Source organism: Arachis ipaensis, chromosome B7, assembly GCF_059453495.1.
Source record: "Arachis ipaensis isolate K30076 ecotype BB chromosome B7, ASM5945349v1, whole genome shotgun sequence".
In the NCBI taxonomy this organism is placed as follows: Eukaryota; Viridiplantae; Streptophyta; class Magnoliopsida; order Fabales; family Fabaceae; genus Arachis; species Arachis ipaensis.
Genome location: NC_142442.1, coordinates 138,338,396 through 138,351,306, shown reverse-complemented (window position 1 = coordinate 138,351,306; position 12,911 = coordinate 138,338,396). Strand labels below are relative to the sequence as shown.

At 36.6% G+C, this 12,911-nt stretch overlaps 2 protein-coding genes across 2 annotated transcripts; one reads left to right on the top strand and one right to left on the bottom strand.

Moving 5' to 3' along the window:
* Positions 1–3,704: 3,704 nt before the first annotated feature.
* LOC107606155 (Ubiquitin carboxyl-terminal hydrolase family protein) lies at positions 3,705–8,949 on the top strand. The gene is made up of 2 exons (XM_016308148.3): positions 3,705–5,769; positions 6,290–8,949. Exon 1 carries the CDS (start codon positions 4,167–4,169, stop codon positions 5,382–5,384), a length of 1,218 nt encoding a protein of 405 aa, XP_016163634.1. The 5' UTR covers positions 3,705–4,166; the 3' UTR covers positions 5,385–5,769; positions 6,290–8,949.
* LOC107606154 (Outer arm dynein light chain 1 protein) lies at positions 6,378–8,956 on the bottom strand. Its single transcript, XM_016308145.3, has 4 exons — positions 8,816–8,956; positions 7,412–8,711; positions 7,162–7,308; positions 6,378–7,052 (listed from the first exon to the last, which is right to left on the bottom strand). Exons 1-4 carry the CDS (start codon positions 8,876–8,878, stop codon positions 6,574–6,576), a joined length of 1,989 nt encoding a protein of 662 aa, XP_016163631.1. The 5' UTR covers positions 8,879–8,956; the 3' UTR covers positions 6,378–6,573.
* Positions 8,957–12,911: the final 3,955 nt, after the last annotated feature.

The window sequence follows — 12,911 nt, the reverse complement described above, 5'->3', positions numbered from 1 at the left end:
AGACTTGGTAGATAATAGTGCATTATTTATTATAAATTTTGTTCCTCCAGGAAACAAAATTATAGCTCTTCCGGAGCCTTCTATCACATTGCCTGAGCCAATAATAGTGTTAACATATTCCTCTTTTGGCACAAGATGGGTAAAATATATATCACTTTTGAGAATAGTGTGCGAGCTTGCACTATCCGCAAGGCATACATCTTCATTACATATCCTTGCCATTCTCTTCAAAAACAAATAATAATAAAATGAGTAGTATGCACAGTTAAATTGAATACTTGATCAGAATTATTTTCTAAGAAACACTGTACATAAAATAATGTCATATACCAAAATTTTATTTTAAAATTTGACACATTTAATAATTTCAAAATTTATTAATATTTCATTATTTATGTACATCACATTTGAAACTTAAATACATAGAAAATAAAACTTAACAATAAGTTTTTTACATTATTTATTTACATATATACTTCACAATCCCACATGTTAAACTATTCCATCATTGATCAAATGACCAATATTTCCTTCAGGGTCCTCAAAGAAATCAGATACATCATAATGAGTGGTGGAGTTCTCAGCATCATTTGAAACAAAATTTGTTTCCTTTCCTTTGTCGTTCTTTTTCAAAGATACCTGGTAAAGATCGACTAGGTGCCTTGGGGTACGACAGGTACGTGACCAATGGCCCTTTCCACCACAACGGAAACACGTCTCCTCGGTTGATTTATTCTGCCCGATATTCCTTTCTTTGTCCCACTTCTGGTGAGATCCTCTCTTTTGAACATAATTCTTTTTCCTTCCATAATTTTTCTTATTATTAAAACCTTGCCATTTACCTCTTCTGGGGTAATTTGCCACATTTACTTCAGGAAATGGGGCAGCGCCAGCTGGACGCGCTTCATGATTTTTCAATAACAACTCATTGTTGCGTTCAGCAACAAGAAGGCAAGAAATTAACTCAGAATATTTTTTAAACCCTTTCTCTCGATACTGCTGCTGCAGGAGCACATTCGAGGCATGGAAGGTTGAGAAAGTTTTCTCCAACATATCATGATCAGTTATTTTTTCCCCACACAATTTCATTCGTGAGGTGATCCGAAACATTGCAGAATTATATTCATTTATAGATTTAAAATCTTGTAAACGCAAATGCGTCCATTCATATCGGGCCTGAGGAAGTATCACCATTTTCTGATGATTATACCTTTCTTCAAGGTCTTTCCAAAGATCTGCAGGATCTTTTAATGTAAGATATTCATTTTTCAACCCTTCGTCAAGATGACGACGGAGAAAAATCATGGCTTTAGCTTTATCCTTCTGGGATGCATTATTTTCAGCCTTAATGGTATCTCCAAGATCCATTGAATCAAGATGGATTTCAGCATCTAATATCCATGATAAATAATTGTTTCCAGATATATCAAGAGCATTGAATTCAAGATGAGAGAGCTTCGACATAATGAAAATTTGTTACCTGAGTCTTCCTAAAAATTTGATCAGAGTCTCGTGCTGATAACGTGTTGTAAAATAAAAGAGATATATAAAATAAAGATGTATAAATAGAAGACTCTAGTATTAAAATAATTAGCTCAATAATAATTTATATATATATAATAATATTATATGTTGTATTGTGTATATATATACAAAGATAGAAAGAAGTATTAAAAATAAAGAAAGAGAGAATCGCATTTGTTTATTGTTACAATCTCAATATAATAAAGATGATTAATATTGCTATTAATATTATATGTAAAGAGTAATAGAAAATAGAATTTAAAATACTTATAAAATAAAAGAAGAGAAAGAACTGTAGTAGAAATATAAAGAGAAGAGTATTTGATTGTAACATAAAGAGAGAGTATTTGATTTTATTATTGTTGTGTATATTCTCTTGCCTCAGATCATGCTTTTATAGGCAAAGAGAAGTTTACTTTTCAAACTACATTTATTTCTTTCATCCTAAGAACTTGTTCTCTTCAACGTAGAAAATGGGTTGCCCATTAAATGGACATCCATTCTTATCCTTTCCTAGTCACAACACATTCAACTATTTTAATTATTAGTTTATTGATTCAATCAATTTAATTATGGCTTTAATTAACAAAATTATTTTAAAATAAAATAATAAATAAATATACTAAAATATAATTATAATCTAATATAAACTTTAAAATATCATTTAAAATTTAAAATACTCTATCAAACTATATCAATTAAAGCCTTATAATTTTATCAAAATATAAACTAGAAGTCAAATAATTAAAAAAATCTAAATATAAAATACCAACATAAAAATTTATCATCAATTATTAAAATCGACAAAAATTTGCTGCAAATTAATAATTTACAAAATTGTATATTTTATATCCTTTTACTATATATATATATATATATATATTATAATTTAAAGTGGATTTATTATATTAGTATTTTAAAAAAGAATCTAATGTATAATAAAAATAAAAAAAACAAATAAATATTAACAAAGGAAAAGAAGTCTCAACTTCAGTAGCAACACAAATATTAACAGAGGAAAAAGAAAAAAAAAACTCATGAATAAAGAAAAAGCATAGTCGTAAGAATCAGACCGAATCGATTAGTTCGACTAAAAAACTGATAAATCGGATCTTTAGTTGGTCCGATTGATCAATATGATTGAATAAGAAATAGAATCGTTGAAAATTGGGTCGAACCGACCGATTCTGATAAAAACTGGAGAATTGATGGTTTTTATTCAACCGGCCAGTTCGGAAGTCTTTTTTTTTTATTTGCTTGCCAAAACGACGTCGTTTGGGTTTAAAAAAAAAAGACTCGAACGAACCAGACGTCCAATAACAACCCCCAATCCCTGTTTCCCCAACCCTAATCCCCTAACCATAACGGCTAACACTCTCCCTCACCTCATTACCTCGCGACCTCACCTCACTAGCTCACTCTGTCACTCACCGTGCCACCGCCGCCCGCCGCCCGCCGTCGTCTTCTTCGTCTCACCTTAGAAGACCTCATCGCGACACCCATTCTAAACTTTCAAGGAACAGAACTGCGGCTCCGCTTCGTCTCACCTTTGTCCCTGTCTCTCATATTTGTCGTCGTCTTCTTCGTCTTACCTTAGAAGACCTCACCGCGACACCCATTCTGAACTCTCAAGGAACAGAATTGTGGCTCTGCTTTGTCTCACCTTCGTCCCTGGCTCTCATATTCGTTGTCGTTGTCGTCGCGTCGCCACCGTCGCCGTCGTCTTCGTCCTCGGCTTTGTCAAACAAGTTAGTTGAATATGTTGTTTTTCTCTGTTCTGCTCTGTTCTTCTAATGCTTGTTGAAATTATGAAGCTGTTATGAATATGTTGTTCTGTTCTGTTCTTCTAATGCTTGTTGAAATTATGAATTTTAGTATGAATCTTGTTGAAATAGGTGATATTGAATAGAACATTTAAGGTTGTTGAATATGTTTGAAGATGTTTGTTGAAATTTTTAGGATGAATAGATGAAATTTCTATTGTTGAAATAGCTGCTTGTTGAAATAAGTGATGTTAAAGTAATCTGTTTAGTATGAAATTATAAATCTGTTCGTTCTGTGAATTTAAGGTTGCTATCTTACTAAATAGAGAATTTAAGGTTGCTGTTTTGCTGAATTTAGTATTTTATATTTTTTTATTTATGTGGAACTGATTTCACTGGTTCAACCAGTAATTTATCGATTAAATTAATAAATTAATAAACGAATAACTTGACCGATTTGATGATCGGTTCGGTTCTCATAACTATAAAAAAAAAAAAAAAAGTAAAGAAAAGAGCATTACTAGCTTACTGCATTACGTTGGGCTTAAGAAATTTTGGCCCAAATACCATATATAACTATTGTAACTCTAGAGGCAGTGCATCTCTTGATTCTTTCTTCCCATAAAAATAGAACAACAGGCGAAGCAGGCCAAGTCACTCCCTCAAAGCCTTAGCCTATCTTCTGCTCCAGCAGCAACGTGACTCCCTCGCCTTTTGTTTTTACTTGCTCTATCTCTTCTCTTCATCACTGTTTTGTTTATAAACCGAACCGGACTAGACATCGGTTTCCGGTTAAAACGGTTTGACCGTACGGTCCGGTTCGATTTTTTAGAACATTGCCTGATAACCGTTCATTCATCATCAACCGTGAGAGCTTCAATGGCTTCGCGCTTTTTCTTCCTCCTCCGTACCAACGCCATCAATAAATCCTCCAAAGCCCTAATCCCAACCCTTCCAAACCCTATTTTCTCCATTTTCAGTTCGCAATTGTCCACCTCCTTCCTCGTCACCAAAACCCCAAAGAAGCTCCGAAAGAAGCGCAAGAAAAAGGACAGTCCAAGAACCAAGCTCGTTCAGACCCAACCCAACCTCATTCCTCACCTTGAGCGCATTGTCGAACGCGACGCGCTCTTCAGATTCATCAACAAAACCAAGCAATTCCTCTCCGCCCAACCGGAGCACGTGCTACGCCTCGACGACGCCGGGAAACTCCATCGCGAGCTAGGGTTCCCTCGCGGCCGCAATGTCACGCGCTTCATCCTCCGCCACCCGCTCCTCCTCCAGACCTACCGCCACACCGACGGCAAGATGTGGTTAGGGTTCACTGATCTCATGGAAGACCTTCTCTTGGAGGAGCAAGCAATCATGGATTCCATGGAGCAAGACCGCGTTGCAAAGGTACGAAAATTGCTCATGATGACGTCACAAAAGCGTGTTCCTTTAAGCAAAATTCACCACTGTAGAACCTTGTTCGGCATACCTGACGATTTCAGGGACCGGGTGAAGAAATACCCGAATTACTTTCGGGTTGTGGATGGTGGTGGCGGGAAGAGGGTCCTTGAGTTGGTTAATTGGGATCCTCTGTTAGCGGTGACCGCAATTGAGAGGGGATTCGTGGTTAATGAGGATGGTGCTAAGAGGAAGTTTAGGTTTCCTGTGAAGTATGGTCGGGATTTGGGTTTGGAATTGGAGGATACTAGGAAGCTGAACTTGTTGAACACTTTGCCTTTGGTTTCGCCTTATTCGGATGGGTCGAAGTTGGATGTGTGGACCATTGAAGCGGAGAAGTTTAGGGTTGGTGTGGTTCATGAATTTTTGAGCTTGACATTGGAGAAGAAGGCATCAATTCACCACCTTGTGGAGTTCAAGGAAGAGTTTTGTTTGACAAAGCATACTTACCATATGCTGTTGAAGCAGCCAAGGGCATTTTATTTGGCGGGGACTGAGATGAACTGGGTTGTGTTCCTGAAGGATGCTTATGATGAGAGTGGTAATTTGGTTGATAAGGATCCACAGGTGGTGTTCAATGAGAAGTTGTTTAAGTACGCTCAGATGCAAGAAATGGGAACTGGTTCTGAGGCTATGGAAATGGAATGATTAACTTGAGTTTTCTGAATGGCGATGCCGTGTTGTGTTGTGTTATTGTATTTACCGGGATTGGAATGAACCTGAAAAATGAGGTTGTGGATTTATGAGTGAATGTTTATGGAACTAGTTGCAACTGGCAGGTGATTTAACTATAAATTGTAATTTTGTATAACAGCATCGCATTGGAACTTCAATAAATGGTAGTCAAGTTCAACTCAGGCTTGAGAAAGGATCTTCCTGCTTGGAATGATGGGTGCTCTAAGATGAAAACTCAAAGATTAGAATGAAATGGCTTTCTGATACTATAGATGAACACGACGTCTCTTTGGATAATTCATTCTGTTCTGGTGATTGGCTTGACATGTATTCACCAGTTCCCAGGATGAAAGAAGAGGTTGGGGAGAAATTAAAGTTGATAATGTCTTGTCTTAGATGGTTTGGCTTGCACACATGAACATTGCATAGGTGGCAACCATTTTAGTTTGTCGACCACATCCTCTCATCTAACCACACTATAAGATTCTGTCTACTAACGTGTAATATAATATCATGGTTTCATTTGTTTCAAGACTTTCATAATTATTGGCATTACAAAGCTCTCCTCTGATTGGGGAGTAAATACTAATTTTCAAATATGCTTTCTAGTTTCCATCACCATATGCTTTATCTAAATTGTCTTTTCCAACACAGTTTTATGTGAATTTAGGCTAACAGTTAAATATCCGACAAAATAATTATAACTGCTCCTGACTTTGCATAGCTGCTTTTTGCATCGAGTTTGATGTTAACCTTTAAATATATGCCACAAACATTGTGTTATATTCCATTTTTATGTACTAATCATGGACCAAGCTAGATAATGTCTCCTTTTAATTACTAATCACTTGCCTTGGTATTCAATGTTCATATAACAGATGAAACCTGACCCTAGTGATGATGTTTAGTTGCACGTGAAACACAATGAAGAATGCATTATATCAAGGCTTCTAAATGGAGAGGCTGTTGATACCAAGTACAGTCTCATTTATGGTAGAAATTGAGAATCACACACTCATGATAACATGTTTAAGCAAACACAACCATTACAGGTTGAAGCAGGCCATTACAGAATACAAGCATTTGGAAATACTGATATCCACTTTATTGAGTCTTGAAAACTGAGACAGTGAGACTCGTGAGTTGCTCCTTCTAAAGGCAACTAATGCTTTCTTGTTCGGAGCTTTGGCATGCTCTTACTTTTCTGGACAACACTAGTACTGCTTCTATGGGCATTTGAGGAACTGGGACCTCCATGGTTGCCTCTCTTCGGTGATTTTCGGTTGTAGTTCCGGCTGCTGTCACCAAGTGCAGCTTTGGCAACACTGTCAGTGAGTACTTCTCGTGCCCTCTGAGGCTTGATGGCTTGCTTGTTCAGGTATCCAAGCTTTGGAAGAAGACTGCAAACTGATTTCCGCAACTGCTCGTCACTGATGTTGTTTTGAACTGGATTTCCAAGCAGATTCAAGGCCTGAAGTGAGTTGTAGTTAGCTACAAGTTCCCCTAATGCCTTTGTTGTTGTGATCTTGTTGAAGCTCAAATCCAGAACTGTTAGCTTCAGTAATCTGTGTAGTCCCTGAACATCACTTATCTTATTCCCAGCAAGATATAGCTCTTTGATAAGTGTGCAATTTGATAAACCTGACAAAGACACATTGCAGAGTTTTATTTTAGACAATACTTGACGAAGACTATGAAATCTGAGATGTGAAAAATCACCATTGAGCATCAACTTAATAAAAAAACTAACCTTGTCCAATTCTTGAGATGCGATTATAACTCAAGTCAAGTACTCGTAACCGGGTTAAATCTCTAATCCCCTCAATGGTGCTGATCTTGTTTCTTGACAAATTAAGTGCATGAATACCCTTTGGGAGAAGTCCAGGCACAATTTGAACTGCAAATAAATTGAAGAGAAGAGACAATCAGTGGAGCCGGTTATATAATTATCAGTAAATGGTTTCATAGTAGAGGTTACTTTCTTCAATCTAAGTGTATACCTATGAAATTGTTGGACAAATTGACAGAGCGGAGACTGGAGAAGTGTGAAATACCAGGAATCGCTTTTATACCAACACCTGATATATGTGCCACAGTTGAGGCTGGATTTAGGGATTGGACCAAACTATTGGCATGCAGAATCTCCTTTGAAAGATTTGCATCTGTATGGTGACTTAACTGAGATACGGTTCTTGACATTGATCTACCAGCATTAGGAGAAGGTGGGAACTCAATGTTTCCCACATTGTCATTATCAAAATCAACCTCTGGAGGCACCTGCTGAATTTCAAGATCATGCACCCACTCCTCCACTCTATTGAAGGATGATGATCCTCCTGAGAAGGCTACCCATTGATTCTGTGGCCAAAAACCGAAACTCTCCTCCTGGAATCTGCTCCTCCTTTGGTGATCAATGTTTTTATCACTATAGCTTTTGCGAAAGTATTCACCATTTGATGACCTTGGTGAGGGTGATTCCACATTTCTTGGTGACTGCTTGTGCTTCGGTTCAAGGGTGTCGGAAGAGTACCCGTATGGATTGTGCGTTGCAGCCACACCAGGATTCACCTGTGTTGATTTGCTTGGAATAGGTCTATGTATGTTCCTATGGCTCCAGAGGAACATCTTCCACCAGAGTCTCTTACTTCCAGAAGGAAGAACTTGGCTTGAGGAATGCCTTCTCAACATAACTCTATCAGCACTGCAGTGAGTCATCACAGACCTGGGGCTTTCAAGATTAGCAGCCACTTTACCTGCTGTAAGTTCCTGTAAATTCTCGAAAGATTGTGACTTTGAATCTGGGAATTGATGAATTGTATTACCAAGAACATCCCTTCTTTCCAGGTTTGAGCATGATCGAGTGAGCTTGGGAGAATCCCAGAAGTCTCCCCTCCCAATAATCCCAGGATCACTGACATGCCCACTTTGCATTAGTTCACCGCTTTTTTCGCTGTATTTTGTCTCTTTATCCGTTGCTGGACTTCGATCCGACCTTACTTCCCTTGACACGGCAGCTTCATGAGCTTGGAGATCAATATCAGATAGATCCCTTTTGAGGGAATGCGAATCTTCACGCTCGTCTTCCCCTTCATAAGCTTCCTCAATCTCAGTCTTTAGAGGACTCTCAAGATTCATGACCCTCATGTTGCACCTTGAATTCTTCGGGATATCACAAGGAACTACAACATCTCCGGTGAGTGGCTTCACATCGCAAGCTGGTGAACCCGAGGACGTCTTAGCTTCTTCTACTTTAACAAGTAGAGTTTTAATGTGTCCTTTCTTTGAAGACCGTTCAGCACCCTGAAAATCAAGCAAAACAGAAAGACACAAGCAAGGTAAATTCACATGGTTTACAAGAACCTTAGCAAAAACAAAACTAGACACACTATGCAACTAGTTCTTACCTTGTCTTTCTTCTTCTTCCCAACCAAAACATCAACAACATCGACACACCTACACATGGCCATGTTAATTATTTAGACGATGAAGCTTCAAGCTTGTTATTAATATTCCTGTTATTTGATCTTGTTTTGCGCTTTGAAATCCTTTGCACGTACACAAATTCTATTGCAGCTCACATCTCTGCCCTATTGAAAAGCTAAACAATGATAGAGAACGCTTAATTCTATGTAAGATCACATCGAAGAAGAAGGATTGTAGCAGTGATTAGCCATAATCAGTGGGGAGACGCAGGAGCAGAGACAGAAGTGTGTCGAAACAGAAACAAAACCAAGAACAAGAAAACCAAGGGCCAAGTCCTGCTACGATTGGAGACGATGATATAGCTGAAGAGTTGGCCAGAGTTGAATATGGTTCGCCCCTTCAAAACCAAAGCTCCAAGAATATTTGTCCCTGAAAATAGACACCTTACCCAGTTAAAGACCAAACACTTGGATAAATAAAATATATGCGAAACATTGGTTTAGAAAATTCCGCAACCCAGCATCGAATACCAAAAGGAAACAAAATTTGCGGTGAAGGAATAAATTCTCTTTTGGAATTTTATATTTTATATACATCTAGATATTTCTAAAAGCTTCACATAATTCACATACACTGCATCGATCAAATAGGCTTTGAAATTATCTTGCATAGTCATGAGGGAAGAAAATAAATAAATAAAAAAGAAGAACGTCAGGCACAATGGTTATATATAACCTATAAGAGTCAAAAGAGAAAGACAAGAAAGAACAAAACTATAAGCATGAAGAGGGGGACATTTTGGTAAAAAAGAGCAAACCTGATGGAGCGTAATTTCGCCAGGTTTACAGAGTAAGTGAAACACACAGAAGTGGGGATTGATTCTGAATCTTCGAAGGAAGATTAAGATAATAATTGTGTCGTGGCTTTATGAGGAAGAACGTGAAACAGTCTTGGGGTAGGTTGAAGTTTTTGAGGTTGTGTGTTGGCGATGATGGTGGAATATAATTGGAGTGTGGTTAGTAGAAATTGTTGTGATTGTGAAAGAGACCATGAAAGACGTACGCGCAAGCAACACGACGTGTTCGGTTATCAGTTTAGTAGTTACTGGTTAGTAGCATGCTATTATGCTAATTGCTAATTGCTAATTGCTAAGTATTTGTATTTATATTACTATATTAGTGTAGCTGGTTGTGCCATGTGATGCTCTCTGAAGCTTGTGATTCAGGTGTGGCCCCTGCATGTTGCTCTGTCACTCAATAATTTAGCCAATCACAATCACGACTAGATGGTTTTCTTTTTTTGGTTTTTTCAGGGGAGGCGGGCTGTTGGTTTGGGGAGATAATTAAATTGTTTCTTATTATGAAAGACCTCATTTCTTTTTCTCCTTTTTTTTTTTTTTTTGGTTATCTTAAAAGTTCTCTAAAGCAAATATGTAATAATTAAAATTAGTAACCAAATTAATATAAAAAAAAATAATAATCAAATTAATTCTCAAATTTTTAAATTGAATACTTTAGATTTTAATAATTTTTTTTCTATAAAGTTTTAAGAATACTCTTGTCAGACATATTAATCATTTTATCGTTATAAAAAAAGCTAATTTATCTTATAAAAATAAATTTTAACACCTAATTGTCTTATAATAATTATTTTTAGGAATTTGTTTATCAAACATGCATACGAAAAACTTGATTGAAAGCAATAACATAATCAATATGTCTAGCGAAAATAATTTTTAAAGACCTTTAATTAATAAAAATTTATTGAAGATCAAAGTGTGATTCAAATATCAATTTTTTTATTTAAAATCATCACTTAGATCATGTGAATTTGGACTATGGAAGTTGAAGTTCGTAATTTTTTTTTTTTTATACTTTCGTGTATTTCTAATATAGTAGGTAAAAGATTAGTTTGTTGCGGATTCGAGTTTTATTCCGAGACAATACTTGAAACCAAGGTGATATAGGCACAAACGTGAGTTTCAGACTCTTTTGGGTGTAAATTCTGACTTGTTCATTGGTGTGACGAATCGATCCGACGTCTTGGTTAGAATGATAGTGGGAGGTACCTGCAAGGGACTCTGATATTTAAGTTAGCAAGAGTTTGAGACAAGTTTAAGTGAACTGAAATTGAGAAATATTTGAATTTGATGGGGTATTTATAGAGGGAGGTGATGATTTGACCATCACTTTGAAGTTTCTCCACTAGCCATAATGGGTGGTTTCTTCCTTAGTATTTAAGAAGTTATCCTATGTTAAGATAATGGTCAAAATGTTAATGAAATTTGAGGCAGTGGATGGCAAGCCCATACTTGCCATGTAAATTGAGTCAGACACAAGTCGTGGTACTTGTGCCCCAAGTAGATTGGGTGACTCAACCCATATAATTTTGGGACAGATCTATTTGGATTTAGACCACCTTGAGGCCCACTAGGGGTGGGCCAGCCTTCTTGGGTTATGGCTTAGGTTATTGGGCTAGGAAATGGATCCTCTCCAGTTTTTTTAACACTTGACAGAATCCAGTGTGATCTCTCACCTTTGATTCTATAAGTGGGATCAGAAATAAATAAGAGAGAGAGAGTAATGAATAGTTAGATTAAACACTGCACATCATCCAGTTTTTTTTTCACTGGAGAGGATCCACTCCTTATTGGGCTATTATATGAACAATGACCATGCTCATGGCCGAGTTTAGTGAACTTGGGCCTTGAGCAAAGGATTTTGTCGGGCTGTAGCCTGTAGCCTTCACTTTTCTGGAGAAGATTCATAGAATAGAATTCCTTTATGTTGAGGAGACCGGTACTGTCGATGTCATTCAAGAAAATGTAGTCAGTCAACTCGATGTGATTTTTAAACCATCGCTTTGTCTTTCTATAACTATTCGCACGTCTTTTCAGTTTTTTTTATAACTGTTTATTGCAAGTAAAACATGATAAAATTACCCTTTTTTTCCCTTGCTTACATATATATTTGAATTTTTCTCTTCTCTTTCCAACTTTTCATTTTTTTTGTTACGAAAAAATTCTCCTCTTCCTAGTAAAAAAAAAGCCCTTATTCTTTATCATATTGTTCCAATCGTACCATGTCGTTTTCGTCTCAAAATTATCTTCTTTCGTCACCTTCATTGGTGCTTCTGAAGTTTTCCAGTAATACTCGCTGTTTCTTTGCTATTTCTGTTTTAAGGTTGGTTTTTTCTTCTTTCTTTTATTTTTTTGAACATTCATTTGTTCTTGGTTTTATGATTTTCTTACAAGCTAATAATAGTTGCCAATTGTTACTTTGAAAGATTGTTTTATGGTTTGCTTTTGATATCTGAGAGATGCTCTTGAGAGGGTTATTTTCTAAGAAAATTTATTGTTGGGAATCTGATTTTTAAGGAATGATATTTTTGCTTGATCTTTGTTATTATGTGCCTTGGATATTTCTTATCCCTGAGTAGTGGTGTTATTACTTCTAATGAAAGTGCCACTAGTAATTTTGTGTTTCTGGCTACTTTCTTGGCCTTTGATATCGTAAAAAATAGTAAAGATTGTTTGATTCTTTTGATGGAGACGATACCGATTTGTTTTATGTTGTGGCCAACTTCTTTTACTTCGCACGTGTAGTTATTTTTCTTTTGTAGGCATACCGATTTCTATGTCTCGTTCTGTAGTAAATATAATGCCTTATAAAATCTCTAAGGATTTAGATTGGGTAGATAGTACTGTGTTAGGAGTTGTTTCTGTGATAGATAGGAAAACTTTAGAAAGATTCCAACTTGCTCATCTTATATGTAGGAATAGGGAAGATGAGGAAAATTATGTTTCAGTTGCCCTTGATCTTGAGGAGAGAATTTGTTATTCTCAACTTAGCAAATCGGACCCACATTTTCTTTATATGTATGACTGCATTTTTTCTCAAACTTGGTGTAAAAATTCTATTTACCGACTTCGAGCAAGACATTTTTTTGACTTGCTGAGTTACTCTTACCCAACTTTACTCGAATTCTTAGGGTTTTACGAAGATTTATCATCTTGTTAGTCATACACTTGATCTCTCCGTTTCTCTTAGGATTTTCTTCTATTTCTTTCATTTGACA

What these genes read in the sequence shown, in the direction of transcription:
- LOC107606155 (XM_016308148.3), top strand. Translation starts at nt 4,167, where the DNA reads ATGGCTTCGCGCTTTTTCTTCCTCCTCCGTACCAACGCCATCAATAAA.
- LOC107606154 (XM_016308145.3), bottom strand. Translation starts at nt 8,878, where the DNA reads ATGGCCATGTGTAGGTGTGTCGATGTTGTTGATGTTTTGGTTGGGAAG. An exon ending in GGAAGAAGAAGAAAGACAAG is followed by an intron (nt 8,712 to 8,815) that starts GTAAGAACTAGT and finishes CTTGATTTTCAG; the next exon opens with GGTGCTGAACGGTCTTCAAA. An exon ending in CATCTCAAGAATTGGACAAG is followed by an intron (nt 7,053 to 7,161) that starts GTTAGTTTTTTT and finishes TGTCTTTGTCAG; the next exon opens with GTTTATCAAATTGCACACTT.